At 48.1% G+C, this 14,444-nt stretch overlaps 1 protein-coding gene across 1 annotated transcript in view; it reads left to right on the forward strand.

The window, feature by feature from the left end:
• The first annotated feature begins 1,652 nt into the window (after positions 1-1,652).
• ANKH (ANKH inorganic pyrophosphate transport regulator) overlaps positions 1,653-14,444 on the forward strand; it is a 124,797-nt gene continuing 112,005 nt past the window's right edge. The window contains exon 1 of the mRNA XM_082723311.1: positions 1,653-2,118. Coding sequence (XP_082579437.1) covers positions 2,023-2,118 — 96 coding nt within the window. The 5' untranslated portion in view covers positions 1,653-2,022. The remainder of the gene's footprint in view (positions 2,119-14,444) is intronic.

Genomic DNA, 14,444 nt, shown 5'->3' on the forward strand with positions numbered 1-14,444 from the left:
GCCTTGTGTGGACCGTGTGGAATTTTAAAAGGTCTCTTAAACGGCATAAAATATGGAAAACATTTGATCCTTACAAATACATTGTGAAATGCCTGAAACCAGAAAGTTGAGGTCTCTAGCTTGCTATGAGCACCAGCTTTACAAAGCTACATGTGAGGTAATGGGTTCATTCCTAGCTGCAAAAGTACTTTAGGGCTTTTAACAATAGATTACTTTAATTCATTATGCTAATTAAACTTTAAAAGAATCATGTGATGTGGGGGGAGTGTAAAATCATCTGAGCAGGATGGGCTCTCTTTCCAAAATTAGAAATTTCAAGAGGGCAACAGTGTCGAATAAACCAATACAAGTCTTCCAAACGCTGGGACTTTCGCTGCGGCGACACGGGTCATAAGCCCGTGAAGCCGACCCCGCACAGGAGGCGCTTCCCCCCCCCCCTTCCTTTTAATAAACTATTTTCTGCGAGCAGTTTTTGGCTCAGGACAACATTTAGCAGAAGGGACAGAGGTTTCCCACGAAGCGCTGCCTGCATGCGGCACTTCTCCCTCCGGGGGCCTCCAGCCGCTGTCCTCGTGCCCTGGCGCAGACGGATGCTGGCTTGGCTGTCAAGCTCGCCTGAAGTTTTAGGGAAAACCCTCGGCACGGCTAGTCTTTGCCCTGTAGTCACTGGGGCACCGTATAATAAAAAGCCGTGTTTTCTTTCTTCTTTCCCCTTGTTTATCTAAAAGAGACAGACTTTTCGAGTTTGCGGTGGGTTTAAAACGGCGGTGCACTGGGGAGGATCTGGGCTCACGTTAGCAAACGGCGGGAGGCAGGTCCCAGCGCTCCCCAAGGGCGGCGGGCCCGGCCTGGGCGGGTGCAGGGAGCGGTCCCCGCGGCCCTCGGCGCCTTTTCCCCTGGGACACCCCGAGAGCGATGCCCCCTTCGCTGCGACCGTTGCTCTGTCTCTGCGCTCCCCCCTCCCCCGCCTTCCGGCGCGTCTCTCCCTCTCTCTCCCGGCCCCCCGTTCCCAGGTGGGCCCGAAGCAGGCCCCCCAGCCCCAGCCCGGGAGGGGCGTCCTCGGTCCGTCTCCGCCCGCCCGAGGCGGCCACCGGGGGACGGAGTGCGCGCGGCGCTCGCCGGGGACGGCCGGGGGCTCCCGGTCCTTCGCAGCCCCGCGCGCCTGGATCCCGCCCCGCGCGTCCGCGCTCACGTCCCCCGGCTGCCAGGCTCGCACACGCCCCGGTCGCTCCCGGGACGGCGAGGGGACGCCGGACCCGGGCCCCGCGGGGCGGGCGACAGGGCCCGGTTGCCTGAACCCGGGCGTCCCCGAGGCCTCCAGAGGTTCGGCGCCCCCGGCCCTCAGCTCCCCGCGGCGCCCTCCCGCCGCTCCGCCGGCTCGCACCGCCGCCCCTGGCCGGCCCGGGCACCGCAGCGAGTCCCAGCCCGCGCGGCCTCGGGAGCCGCGGAGGCGGCGGCGGCCCCGCGGCCTGTGCGTGCGCAGCGCCCCCCGCGGCCGCGCCGAGCGCAGGCGGCGGCGGAGGAAAGGAGGGCGCCGCCCGCCCGGCCGGCCCGGCCCCTCCCCAGCCCGCCGCCCGCCCGCCCCCGGGGCCGCCGGCGGTGTCCGCGCCTCCGCGCCCGCCCCTGATTTCCTCCGCACGGCGGCGGCGGCGGCGGCGGCGCCTCGTGCGCGCGGTTATTTATTTATTTCCGGGCCCCAGAGCGCTTATAATGGAGCCGCTGTCAGCAGAACCTTCTGCTGCCGCCGCCGCCGCCGCTGTCCCTCCTCTTTTTTTTCCCGGCAGATCTTTGTTGTGTGGGAGGGCAGCAGGGATGGACTTGAGCTTGCGGATCTCCTGCTAGAGCAGCCGCGCTTGGAGAGGGCGCCGCAGCCGCGAGGAGGAGCCGCCGCCGCCGCCCCGAGGCCCCGCCGGACGCGGCCTCCGTCCGCCCGCGCCCCCGCTCGGCCCACTCGCCCCGCGCCTCCCGGCAGAGTCCCCTCGCGGCGGCAGATGTGTGTGGGGTCAGCCCACGGCGGGGACTATGGTGAAATTCCCGGCGCTCACGCACTACTGGCCCCTGATCCGGTTCCTGGTGCCCCTGGGCATCACCAACATAGCCATCGACTTCGGGGAGCAGGTAAGCCCCGGCCGCGCCCCTCGCCCGGCCCGGGCAGTTCCGCCCTGAACCCCGCGCCCTGCGCCCCGCGCCGGGCTCGCTCTGCCTTGGCCTTAGACACCCGGGCGCCAGGGGATGAAAGCCGCGGGGAGTCACCTGCTCCGAGTCCCTTTTTATCCGGGAGCATTTGGTGGGGCTTGCAGCTTGTCAAGGATGACTTTTCCAGCACTCCATCTCCCCCTCCCCCCAGTTATTCAGCCGACTTTTCCAGCTTTCTCTGGAAAATGTTAAAAGATCAGAGGGTTTAGAGCTTCACCTATAGAAGGGTTTTTAGTGCACAGCAGGAGTATTATGTAATTTGTTATTATGTAAACGTCAGGTCTGTAAGTAGAATGTAGTTGCTAATAGCTCAAGTGCTTGGTTTTTATTTAAGCGGTGTTGGTGGTGATGGTGATGGCGATGATGGGGAGATTTTGTATTAGAACGTGTCCAAGTTCATTTCCCAGGTACTTCTAATTTTCTTCTTTCTTTTCTTTTCTTTTCCTTTTTTTCTTTTCTTTCTTTCTTTCTTTCTTTTTTTTTTTTTTTTTTGTTTTTTTTTGTTTTGCCCAGGTATTGATTAAGGGTACCCAAATGTGTCCTGATAAGCCAACCGTTGACCATCTCTAATTTGGGGTTTCTCTCTCCCCCACACCTTTTTTTTTTTTCCCTTTTGGACCACTAAAGCAGGGGAGTGCATTTTTGTTTGTTGCCTTCTCGTCCTTGTTTCTTTTTCGTGCCCCCCCCACCCCCTCCCCGTTTCTCTCCATGTGGCGTCATTGCAAATCCCCAGCGCTGCAGACTCTTCCAACAGTGGGGCACTGGTACTCTGCACTTTGCCTGTGGGAACCTTTTTCGCAGAGCCTCCAGCGGGATGCAGCTGCGTTTGAAGGCCAGGGAGAGGATGGGGGTGGGAGGCAGTGGCTTGCCGCCTGTCAAGGAGGCAGGTGTGGGGACTGGCCCCAGCGAGTGATGAGCCTCACTCCCGGTATTGTACTATCTTATTTCTTTGACTTAAAGTCGAGAGACTTCAAGGAATATATGTATAAAAAAATGCACCTGTGTTGGTGCACTTTTTGTTTTTTAAAATACCCCCTTTCAGAAGGGGGTCTGTTTGACTGCTCTGTCGGATGAGTATCTGCTTGGATGTGTCTCTCTGTACTCAGAACTTTTGCTTGATTCAACTCTGTAAGCTCACTAATGCTTGGCCCCCATTGTAAGCTACTTGTACTTCAAATTTTCTGGCCCAGAAATGTTCACAAAATGGTATAGTGTCTGGAGACCTTTGCCTAGTAAGCAAACTAATTTCTTCCGGTGAACTATTATATTTTTTTCTGTTGCCACTTGGCTCCCTAGGGTCTCCCCAGGGCATCTCTGCTGCTCCGCCTCCTTTCTGCCCACCTTCTCTTCTCTCATAGCACTGGGGACTTCAGGTGTTTTGTATTATCTGTGGAAAGGTTCTAGGATTGAATTTACTACACTGCCCTGCACATTTTAGATGAGTCCAGTGCTGTAAGCTCACCTGCACCTTCTACTATTTAAGGCTTATTTTCTTGGAGTGATCCCAAAGGTCAGAAAGCCGGAGCTGTTCACCTGATCCCTTCTCCCTGAGCTGTTATAGTGTGTGTGTGTGTGTGTGTGTGTGAGAGAGAGAGAGAGAGAGAGAGAGAAACAGAGACAGTGAGCGCGTATGTGAGAGCAAGAGAGGGAGGGAATAAGAGAAAGAAAATTATATGGGATAACTGGTGGAGGTGAGAGTATTCCTTGTCGTAATTAAGTGACCTGAAACATACCATACTACTGCCTCACATTTGCCTTGATTTAGTGCCAGGCAGATATAACTAAGCATTTGATTTTAGTGTAAGGGAAAAGATCTCCTGAGGTCCCAAAAGGGAGACTAGACATAAGAAACAGTCACACATTCGGTTTATCTTAGTGGGCCTAATAATGCAGACGCATCCTTAAAATGTCTCTAACCTGATTATCAAAGCCGACGTACGTAAAGTATTGGAAGAGTTGTCTCTTTGCACAAATGTTTTATCAGCAAGTGTTGTCTGAGGCCCTTATCCCTTACATGCCGGTGTGTTAATGAGGTTACAGGCTGCCTGGTTGTGGAGATAGTCTGTCAGAGTAGTTGGGGGGGAGGGAATGATAGGTTTCCAAAAACCTTCTTTTGCCATCTGGTATCAGATGATAATTGTTTTGCAAAATTGTGCAAGGGTAGAGGAACAGAACTTACGTTTTCTTAAGCTGAAGGAGAAGAATTACTGTAGGAATTGAAGAGTGACCCAGTCACCTGTGGGTAAGAATAGAAGTGCATTTTACCCCAACCGCCTTAAAACACAACAGAGAGGAGGAAAATGAACCTATCTGCAAAAGTGGTCTGCATTAGACCTCAGAAAATACTTTGCTCTTGATGTGGGTTTTTAATCATGTTCTAGACAGATGGATGCATGTAGATCTCCATCATTCTTTCGGAGTGTGCAGGTGTGTTATACCTTGCCTTGAGTGAACAAGACTTCATATTTCAAAAATTGACTCATCCTCCAGTAGAGGGGTAACAGAGGAGCACAGGGGTCAAAGGTCAAAGCAGCCCTTGGGTCACATGTTCTAGAGATGAACAAGAAATGCAAAATTTAAAAAATAAAGCATCTCATTAGCTGTTAAGTCTCTGACTTGTCAAGAACAAAAGATAATATAAGATGAGGGGTTTTTTTATGGTTATAAACGTCAGTTTGCTGTTTCTGTAAACAAAATGTGGATAGAACTTTTAAAATGGAAATCCAGCTATATGCAGGATTCCACTGAAATTTGAATAAACAGCACATATGCGATTGTGTAAAGGTATTACATATTCATAAATTATCTCAGAGCTGTCGGTGCGTGTGGGGGAGGGGCTGGCTAGGAAGAAGCCTGCAGTGATTCATCCAAAGCCTCCTGATGTATGAACATTCGGTTGTAGATAGATTTCCCTATAATTTTATGGCTCAGTCAGGGAGGAAACCCAAATATTATGGAGTGTTCTAACAAGGTTAGCAAAACCTGTTATCACATTTTAAATTTTGGTGGTGGCAGTAATTTTGGGGGGTTGTGAGGGAGGAGTACATCCTACATGGGGGAGAAAAGCTGCTTGACCTAGAATAACCTGCTTTTTAATAGTAAATGAAAACACCCTAGGAAACAATGAGAATCAGTCCATTATCGCAGAAAGTAAAATCGTGTTTGTAGAACCCTGTGGGTGCTTAGTACACTTTATGATAATCTAGAATTATCATTTTATCTCTATTTTTTACAGATTGAAAATCAAAATTATTAGTTGTTTCCATTTACTGACTAGTTGGTATGTGCTTCTAGCACATGTTACAAAGTGTGGAAAGACTGAGAGGTTTGGGGCAAGTAGCGTCACTTGTGCAAGATCACGCAGGTATTATGGGGAGGAGCCAAGACTCGAGCCCACATCTGCCTGGCCCTTGGCCTTCCTGCTCCCCACCTCCTCCAGTCAGCACCCCCCCCCGCCCCCCTGCTGCTGAAATCCGCCTGGGAGTTGTTAGAAATTTAGGAATAAGTTTCTGGCTTTTCTGGTTCCCAGCCTGGGCTTAAACTTAATCTTAGGAGTCAAATTTTGAATTTCATGGTTTAAGACAGTCATAAAAAGGGTTCTGAGGAACAAAGGGATTGTGACCAAGAGGTTCACAGGAGAAGAACCAAACTATACAGATAATTCATATTGATAAAGCAACAGTATATCTTATTTTGCCTTTGGTTAGAAGGGAGGAAGATAAGCAGCGGCTACTTCACAATAAAATTATTTAGAAATTATTTAGTCTTTATCACTAGAGCACTGCAGATTGCTAAGATAGATTTTGAACAATGTATTTTTTAAAAGTATCTGCACATGTCCCTGTTGTCACCATGTTCAAAGGACTTTTATTTCTATTTAAAACTAAACTTGGTACAAAGTCCCTGAATTCCTTAAAAGCCAAATTCACCAAATTATGTAGAATAAATCAGTGAGCTTTGTTTCAGGGTACTTAATGGCACCTAAAATGTTAAATACAACTTCATTATGAAGACTTCAAAGGAGTAAAGAAGTTTGAAATTGTTCTCTAAACTTGAGAAGAAATGTATTCTGCCCAGTGTCTGGTAATTCCCTTTGCCACACCAAAATGATAACTGTGGGTATTTCTGATTGCCCTAGATGATTCACTGAATCTGGTTGGGTCCAGTATGATAATTCATAATAATTCAAAGACCCAAAGTTTTTATGTGTGAATGAAGAGCTTTGTATATGGATTGTTAGAATTGTAGAGTAAGTTGCATAACGGGAACGTTAAGTCCTTTCAAACTGAGGGAACCTAGCATTAGGCTTTCACAATATAAGGGTCTCAAATTACTAATACCACAAAATGGAAAAAGAGAAAGGCCCAGGAAAAATAGTTTAATAAATGTCTTTTTTGTCTACTAAGTAGGGAAATACATCCCCCCACCCACTCCAGACCAGGAGGTAAAAGAATGAAAAAGTGTGTGTGTGCAGAGCTTGCCTTAAGTAATAATAAAACTGCCCATTGTATGTTCCACTTTGCAAAGTACCTAGAGACAGAAATGGCAATCTCCAGCCAAGTTTCCAAGCAACTATGGGGGAGGGAGGGAATTTTTTCCCTTCAGTCTATTCTATGGTAATGGAATAGATTTCAAAATGCCATTCATTGTTTTCTAATTATAAAAATACTAAATGCTAACTGTCGAAAGTTTGGTTAAGTATTTCAAAATGGAGGGAAAAAGTAAAAATACCTCTGATTCCACTCCAAAGAAAAGAACTTCTTTAACGTTTTGAATATCTCCTGCCAAATTTTTTTCATCATAATTGAGATATGTGTATGTTTCGCAGAACCCAGAGGCATTTTTCCCATATCACTTACAAGTATTTAAGTATGCTTTTAAATAGCAGCATAGCATTTGATTATACAAGCATGCTGTCATTCCCTTTGCTGTGTATGTTTCCCTATTGTTTATTTTTTTTGTTTGTTCTTTTATTACTTATCAAGTACCTACTTTTTTGCAATGGTGTTTATTTTTTATTACTTTTTATTATTAAAGAACTGTTGACATACAATGTTATATTAGTTTCTCGTTAGTGATCTGACAATTCTGTACCTTACACAGTGCTCACCGTGATGAATGTGGTCACCATTCGTTAGCATACAAGGTTATTGCAGTGTTATTGACTATATTTCCTAGGCTGTGCTTTCTATCTCCATGACTTACTCTCTAACTGGAAGTCTGTACTTCCTAATCCCCTTCAACTGCTTCTTCCCCAATTTGTTTAAATGCTGAGGTTTCTTGTTTCTTGCCGTATAAAGTTTCAGTGAGCATCTCTGTGTAATAAGTAGATAACGTGTTTTTCTGACTGCCTTGGGTTTTATGCCTGGCGTAATTGGGTACCTATTTCAGTTTCTGGTTCATACATAGAAAATGAGGTCACTCTTCCCTGGCAGTCCATATTTAGTCAAGGACACTGTGACCGCCTTAGCCAACTGATACTCTGTCCCCTTGGTGTTTCCCAGTTCTCTGGGGATGTGGATCTACATTTAAAGTCCCATTCCTTTGATGCACTTAGGTAAGTGGATTACTTCTAGACCACAGAGGCTTAATCCTGCAGCAGGTTTCTCCATTTCTTTATTTCTTGACTGGTTTGATGACTTGCCTAACTACTACTTTGTCAGAATCCTTCTTCCCAAGCCTATCTTTCAAAACATAATCAACATCTTCAAATATCAAGACAGTATCTAAATCTCTCTCTAGGGATCCATCGCATTCTTTGAAAGCAGTGAGTCCTGAGTAACACAGTTTCTGGCACCATCTCCCTTCTCAGCTGTGATGAGCTCAGTGTGTGTGAGGGCTCAGTAATGGGGTCTCCAAGTCTCCTGACTCTCCCTTGTCTGACATGGGGCAGGGTATGTTGGGATGGGAGGATGAGAGATGCCACACATTCTTCTTTAATGTCCTAGGTGAGTTGGAGTAAAGAAACCTTGTGAAACTCATACCAGAGTGACTTGGCTGATGCTTACATTTTAGAAAAGTCAATCTGGTACTTTTTTCTCACCTGTAACTCTGTGAGTTGCTGTGGAGATGCAATAAAAATAAGGAAAACCCTGTTTTTCTGCAGCATTATTTGGATGTGAGCTGCCTGCATGAGTGCATTTTATTTTTTGATAACTGAAGCTTACCCCTTAAAATATAAATCATTAGTTTTCTTTTTCTTTCTTTAGTACAAAAGTTATCATTGCTGGAAATACGTATCACACATCTGTCTACCTTATTAGATAAATATGGTACTCAGGACGTCATGAAATATTTTTTGATGTCTTGTAGATCCCTATTGTGCTGGGCCATCAGGGGGTAGCTGCTGACAGGTGATAGTCAAAACAGTTGAAGATTTTGGCACTAACCAAGACAACAACATAATAAAATAATAAAAATAGCTAATACATGATGAGTACCTTTTAATTTCTTGCTTCGGATCTGCGCTGGGCCTAAGACACTGACATTTAGCGAGATTTTCATGAAACATGAAGAATAAATCATTTTGGAGGCCTCCTTTGGGAAAAAGCACATACCCTTTAGGACACTCACTTTCCTGCCCTGTACTGATGTTGTGTCTGTTCTGGAGGCATTCTAGAGTCAGTGTCAAGCCAGTGACCTTTGAGCAAGGGAAGCGTTGCCATCTTTGACGTGGCCCTGCCCTTGCTGCTTAGGTCCTGGTAAAGGAAACACAAATGGAGGGACACCGATGTGTCAGTGTGTGTAATTGCACAGGGCCATTTATGATCACACACCCCAGAAGGCGGTAAGGCTGTGCCAGCTGTTCTGAGATAGTTGTCTTCTCGCTGGGGCCACCCCCTGCCTCCCCTTCTCCAAATGCCCTTGTCACCGACGAGGGAAGCACTCCATCTGCAAAGGCGAACACAGAGTCACAGTAGAGGTAAATTGACAGACTTCACAGCAAGCCATATAGACTCGGGGATTCTTGTTTCTTTTGTCTTGTGATTTCCGTGGTTGGAGATCATTCAGCTGCTGTTCCAACCAGATACCACTCAGGGTGCCGAAGACCAAGGAGCTTGAAATGACAAAGAGGTCAGTTGTCTTGGTCAGCTACCAGACCTCTGCATCACTGCTCTCCGCTCCTCCTATGCGATCGTTTTCAAAGTCCATCCTGGGAGGGGAGACAACTCGGTTATTTGTCAGGGCCCCCGGGGGGTAATTTCTCCCCCAGACAAGGAGTTATCAGAAACCACCTGCACATCTGGTTCAGTAAATGTCCTGGGGTCCCAGGACCAAGGGACAAGGTTCGTTTTTAGCTGGGAGAGTATCTTTTGGTGTAAGTTAGCTCACAGGTCCTTGCTGGGTTTTGCATTTTTTATGGTATTTTGATATCATTAGATGGGCCGGGCTATCGAAGAGTCCAACACCTTTGGCAGTGGTAGAAGATTGCCTTTCTGTCAGAAGGGGCAGTCGCACAGCCTGCTTCCTGACGTGCGGAGACCTCACTGTCCCCAGCCTCAGGGTGGAGGAGGGGCTCTGTGTGGCTCCTTATCGGGGAGCATAGGGAGGCCCGAGGCCCCTGTGCCCGCCTAGGAACGCAGGCTCGCCGGCACACTTCCTGCGCCTCTGCCTGGATGGAGACCGCGGCTGGCAGGGGGCCCTCTGACTCTGACTCTGACTCCGACTCGAGGCTGGGAGGAACCTGAGAGCAAGTGGGAATCCTTGGAAAAGCAGTTACAAAGTGACTGGAAAGGAGAGGCTGAGGCCCCCGGCACACTAGGGGGAATGAAATGGCTGAAGGGCAGAATGTCTGCCGCAGGTTAATGAGACTGTACCTAGGGAGCAGGGCGAGCCAACAAGAGGAAGGGCCTGCAGTTGGCCTCGTGGCTGTGATTTCCTAGGATATGAGAAATAAAGGTAGCTTATTTTGTGAGAGACCCAAAGAGGACTGGTTTGGGTCCAGAAGCTTCGAGGTTCAGCATTTACTGCCGTGAGAGCAGGTCGCTTCAGGTTACTGTCCTAACTAAGTGATAATGAGCTTCTCCACATGGAGAAGCTTTTCAGAATCCCTACTCAGTTTCTTAAAAATATAACATTAAGTCTGGGGAAGTAGCTCAGCCTCTGACTGCTCTTTTCCAATTTACCATCTGGCTTCCATGGGCCCGTTCTGTTTTCAGAGCTGCCTTGAAGACGCTAAGAACTTTGTATGCTCCCGAATGCCGCTGTGCCGTGAGCAATCCGGAGATCTGCTGGCCACTGGGCCGTGCATTTTAATAGCGAGGAGTAGCAGTGTGGGGAATCTAGAGCAGCAGATTGAAAAAAAGAAAAAGTTGTCTGACATCCCGAGTGCTTTTAAACGGCCTGGCAGGAAATACTCTGTGGCTGGGACGAGGCGGCCCCCCACCCTGTGTGGCCTGAATTTGACATTTTATAAAGACGGACTGGGCCGAGAGTAACAAATAACCGTACTTAATGAGAAAGAGGTAACTCTCACCTCTTCGTGAGTCTAGCTGAGCACAGTGGAGAAGCAACCAGAAAGGCCCCTGGCAGCCAGGCTTTGAAATGAGGGAGTCAAAATGCATCTTCCCGGTCCCAGAGCTCACATTTGAATGTGGTTCCCCCGTGCACTCTTGGAGCCATTGTTTCTCTTGAAAATGGGTCACGGTGCTTCTCCCCGCCCTCTTCAGCTGCATCCTTGCATCACCTGGAGCCTGCCCGGTCGGCAGGATGTGTCTGCTCTCTCCTCCCACGCAGAGGGACATGCCTTCAGGTATTAGGCCACCCGGGCTACACAGCTGTGGGGCTGTGTACCAGATTAGGGCAGCTTCTCTGGCCTGGGCAGACCATCCCGTGTGTTTATCAGACTTCCCCGAAACAAACCAGTGTTTCAGCAGCGAAGAGGAAGGAGCTCGCGCTCACTCACAGGGACAACGGTGACCCACCGAAGCGCCCAAGGCAGACAGGCAGAAAAGCAACAGTGGTGAGCTGCAGAACCACCTCTGTGTCTCTAGAATTCTCATTTACTCCATTTCTTTAGGGCTAATGTGACTTCTTGCCAGGGGTCCTTGCAAACCTGTTTTTCATTCCTTTTTAAAAAAAAAAAATCGAGGTATAATTTACATACAGTAAATTACATCCAGTGAAATGTACAGGTCTTCATTTCAGTGCAATGTGAAGGTCCATGAGTTTTGACAAGTGACAAATGTGTATCACTGTGGCCCACACCCCGACCAAGATACGGAGCATTTCCCTCGGCTCAGAAGATTCCCTGGTCTCCCAGAGGCAAGTGCCATCCTGACTGTTATAGCAGGCATTTTTAATTACTCACACAAAGTGACACACGTGCCTTTGGTCCCAGACAACTGAGTTGGGGACCACTAAGGGTTCCTCAAGTGTGCGGCACCTGGTGTCCTCCCTTCTCGCAACCTTTGGCTTGACACCTAGATTTTAGTAGGTTCTACCTAGGTGGAGAATTTGGCTCTCTGAATCAAATAACTTGTTTCCTTGTATCGTCCGGTGTTCTTAATTCTTCTGATGGTAAACATCCTTCAATTATAGGAATGGCTGATCCTTCTGATGTTCAGGCATGATAAACATTAAAGTCTGATTTAAAAGCTAACGTCATGAAACAAAATGTGGTAGCCACATACAGTGGATTACTCCTCATCCTTAGCAAGGGATGGAATCGTGATGTATACCAGCACATAGGGGAGCGTTGAAGACATGCTAAGACATGAAAGAAGTGAGACACAAAAGGACAACTAGGGTCCGATTCCATTTACGTGAGGTGCCTAGAATGGAAAGTGGTGTAGGGGTGGCCAGGGTTTGGGGCGGGGAGAGAGTTAGTGCTTAGTAGGTATGGTTTCAGTTTGGGATGACAGATGGCGTTGGACCCTGGGAATGGACCCTGGCGAAGGTTGCACAGTAATGTGAATGTATTTAATGCCCCTGGAGTGTATATCTAAAAATGGTAAAAATGATACTTTTTATGTTATATCTTATCAAAATTAAAAAAAGTTTTAATTAACCTCAAAAGCTGCTGGGAAAGCCTGTGGCTTTCAAAGAGGATTTGTCTTCTCCAAAAAACAACATGTATTAATTTTCTTCTAGTTATAATATTCATTTTCACTCTAGAGGGGAGGAAAATCAATAAATTTTTGAAGAAACTAAGAATCCTGTGCAAACCCAGCAGCCAGAAGTAATGGCTGTAGCTTATTAGACCACGTGTTCTTCCCACCTCCTTTGGGGGGGGCACGCATTTTAAGACAAAATTGTAACCTCTTTCCTTTTTTTTTTTTTAAATTTTATTTATTTATTTGACAGACAGAGATCACAAGCAGGCAGAGAGGCAGGCAGAGAGAGAGGAAGGGAAGCAGGCTCCCTGCTAAGCAGAGAGCCCGATGCAGGACTCAATCCCAGGACCCTGGGATCATGACCTGAGCCGAAGGCAGAGGCTTGACCCACTGAGCCACCCAGGCGCCCCACCTCTTTCCTTTTCATATCATAGGCAGTTTCCCGTTAAGTATTCATCTAACACATGATGATTAATAGCTTCCTCGCATTCTCTCACATAGATACGCCGTAATGTGTTCCCTTGGGGTCCGATGTTCAAGTTGGTTCTTTTCGTTCTATTATTAATCATGGTTGGCAACTTTTTCTGGTACAGGAATCTGTGCACATGTCGAATTATTTCCTCGCATTAATACTAGAAATACTCTCATGCGTGTGCCCTCCTTTCCAGGCATCTGCTGCGGGGCACACCACGCTTCTGCAGAAGGTTCTGGTTTGCCCCGGCAGGTGCCAGGCATGAAAGTGTGTGGCGCCCTGGCCTGTGGCAGGCAGTCCCTGCCTAGATGCTGTCTCAGGGCCCAGTGACTCTCACCACCTGGAACCTCCACGCGAGTTCTCACGAAGCCACGTGGTGCCAGCTCCTTCAGATGATTTCTTTTATTAAAAACATTTTGTTTAATGCTGCCAGATCGGTTTTTCACGATGCAACACTTTTAAACTGTTCAGGACTTTCATTCCTGACAGTGGGCAGATTTTGGACCAAATCTCTACTCTGCAGGGGGTTAGACAGAAGCGCAGAGAGGAAAAGGGTTGTGTCAGCTTTACTGGCGTACGTTTGGGAAAATACCTGTTCCAGCAGCTTTCCAGGCAGAGAGAAGTGCTTTTTTTTTTTGTTGGATTTATTTATTTGAGAGAGAGAGTATACATGGGGGCAGGGGCAGAAGGAGAAGGAAACAGAGTCTCAAGGACACTCTGTTCTAAGCAGGGAGCCCCAAAGTGGGACTTAAACCCCTGAGATCATGACCTGAGCCAACATCAAGAGTCAGACGCTTAACCGACTGAGCCACCGAGGCACCCCAAAAAGTGTTTTTTGGGTGCGTCCAGTGATGCTCAAGCAGTGTGCTTCCTGAAACTTCCCAGGAGAATACCTGGGGGAGGAGAAAAAGGTTACCTTTCTAGGTGCCAGCCAGGTTCTGCCCTCAGGCACCAGGCATGCACCGTGGGGGGTCACCTTCCCACTTCAGACATGAATGGACTGAATGAAGAGCTGTGCCCTTTGTCATTCAACCCCCAGGGGAGCAGCCCGGCTCCGAGCCTGTCAGCTCCTGCTTACTGTCTCAGAGGAGAAGATTTGTGTCCACTGTGTTCTAGGGAAATGCAGGGCAGGTGATATTTAGGGGACCCAGAAGAGAAAGTGTTTCTCTTTCCTACCACCCTGACTTTGGCTTCCCCTGTTTAACCTAGTCTCCAGGCTATTTCAGAGCAGGAGAGCCGAGAGAGAAGTGGGACATGGCTCCCACTTGTACAGAGGTGCACTGAGTTCTGTGTCTCCTCGTCTCCTCCATACTCGGTCTGCACACAGTGCCACAAGCCGACCTCAGCAAGGCTGAGAGGAGGGACCCCCACGCCAGACAGGACCCCTGGATTTGACCTCTATCCCTGTACCCACCGGCTCTATGACCTAGAGCAAAAACCTTGACCTCAGTAGGCATCAGCCTTCCCCGTCGTCAAACAGGGAGAAAGGGTTTGCATACCTTCTTTCGGAGGTGTAGACCAAACAGAGACTGGACACAAAAGTGCTTTGAAAAGTATGCAGCACTTCAGGTGTGTGAGGGAGCGCTGCGAAGACTTAGAGCCCGGTATGCTGCTGCTACAGATGTTTATTTTTACAGCCTTGACTAGCTGACTTTTCCTGATACCGATTCAGTGACTTGCAGTAGGGGAATTTCTTAACCCAGAGCCAGCTGGGTTCAGGC

This window comes from Mustela nivalis, assembly GCF_964662115.1.
Source record: "Mustela nivalis genome assembly, chromosome: 3".
Taxonomy (NCBI): Eukaryota; Metazoa; Chordata; class Mammalia; order Carnivora; family Mustelidae; genus Mustela; species Mustela nivalis.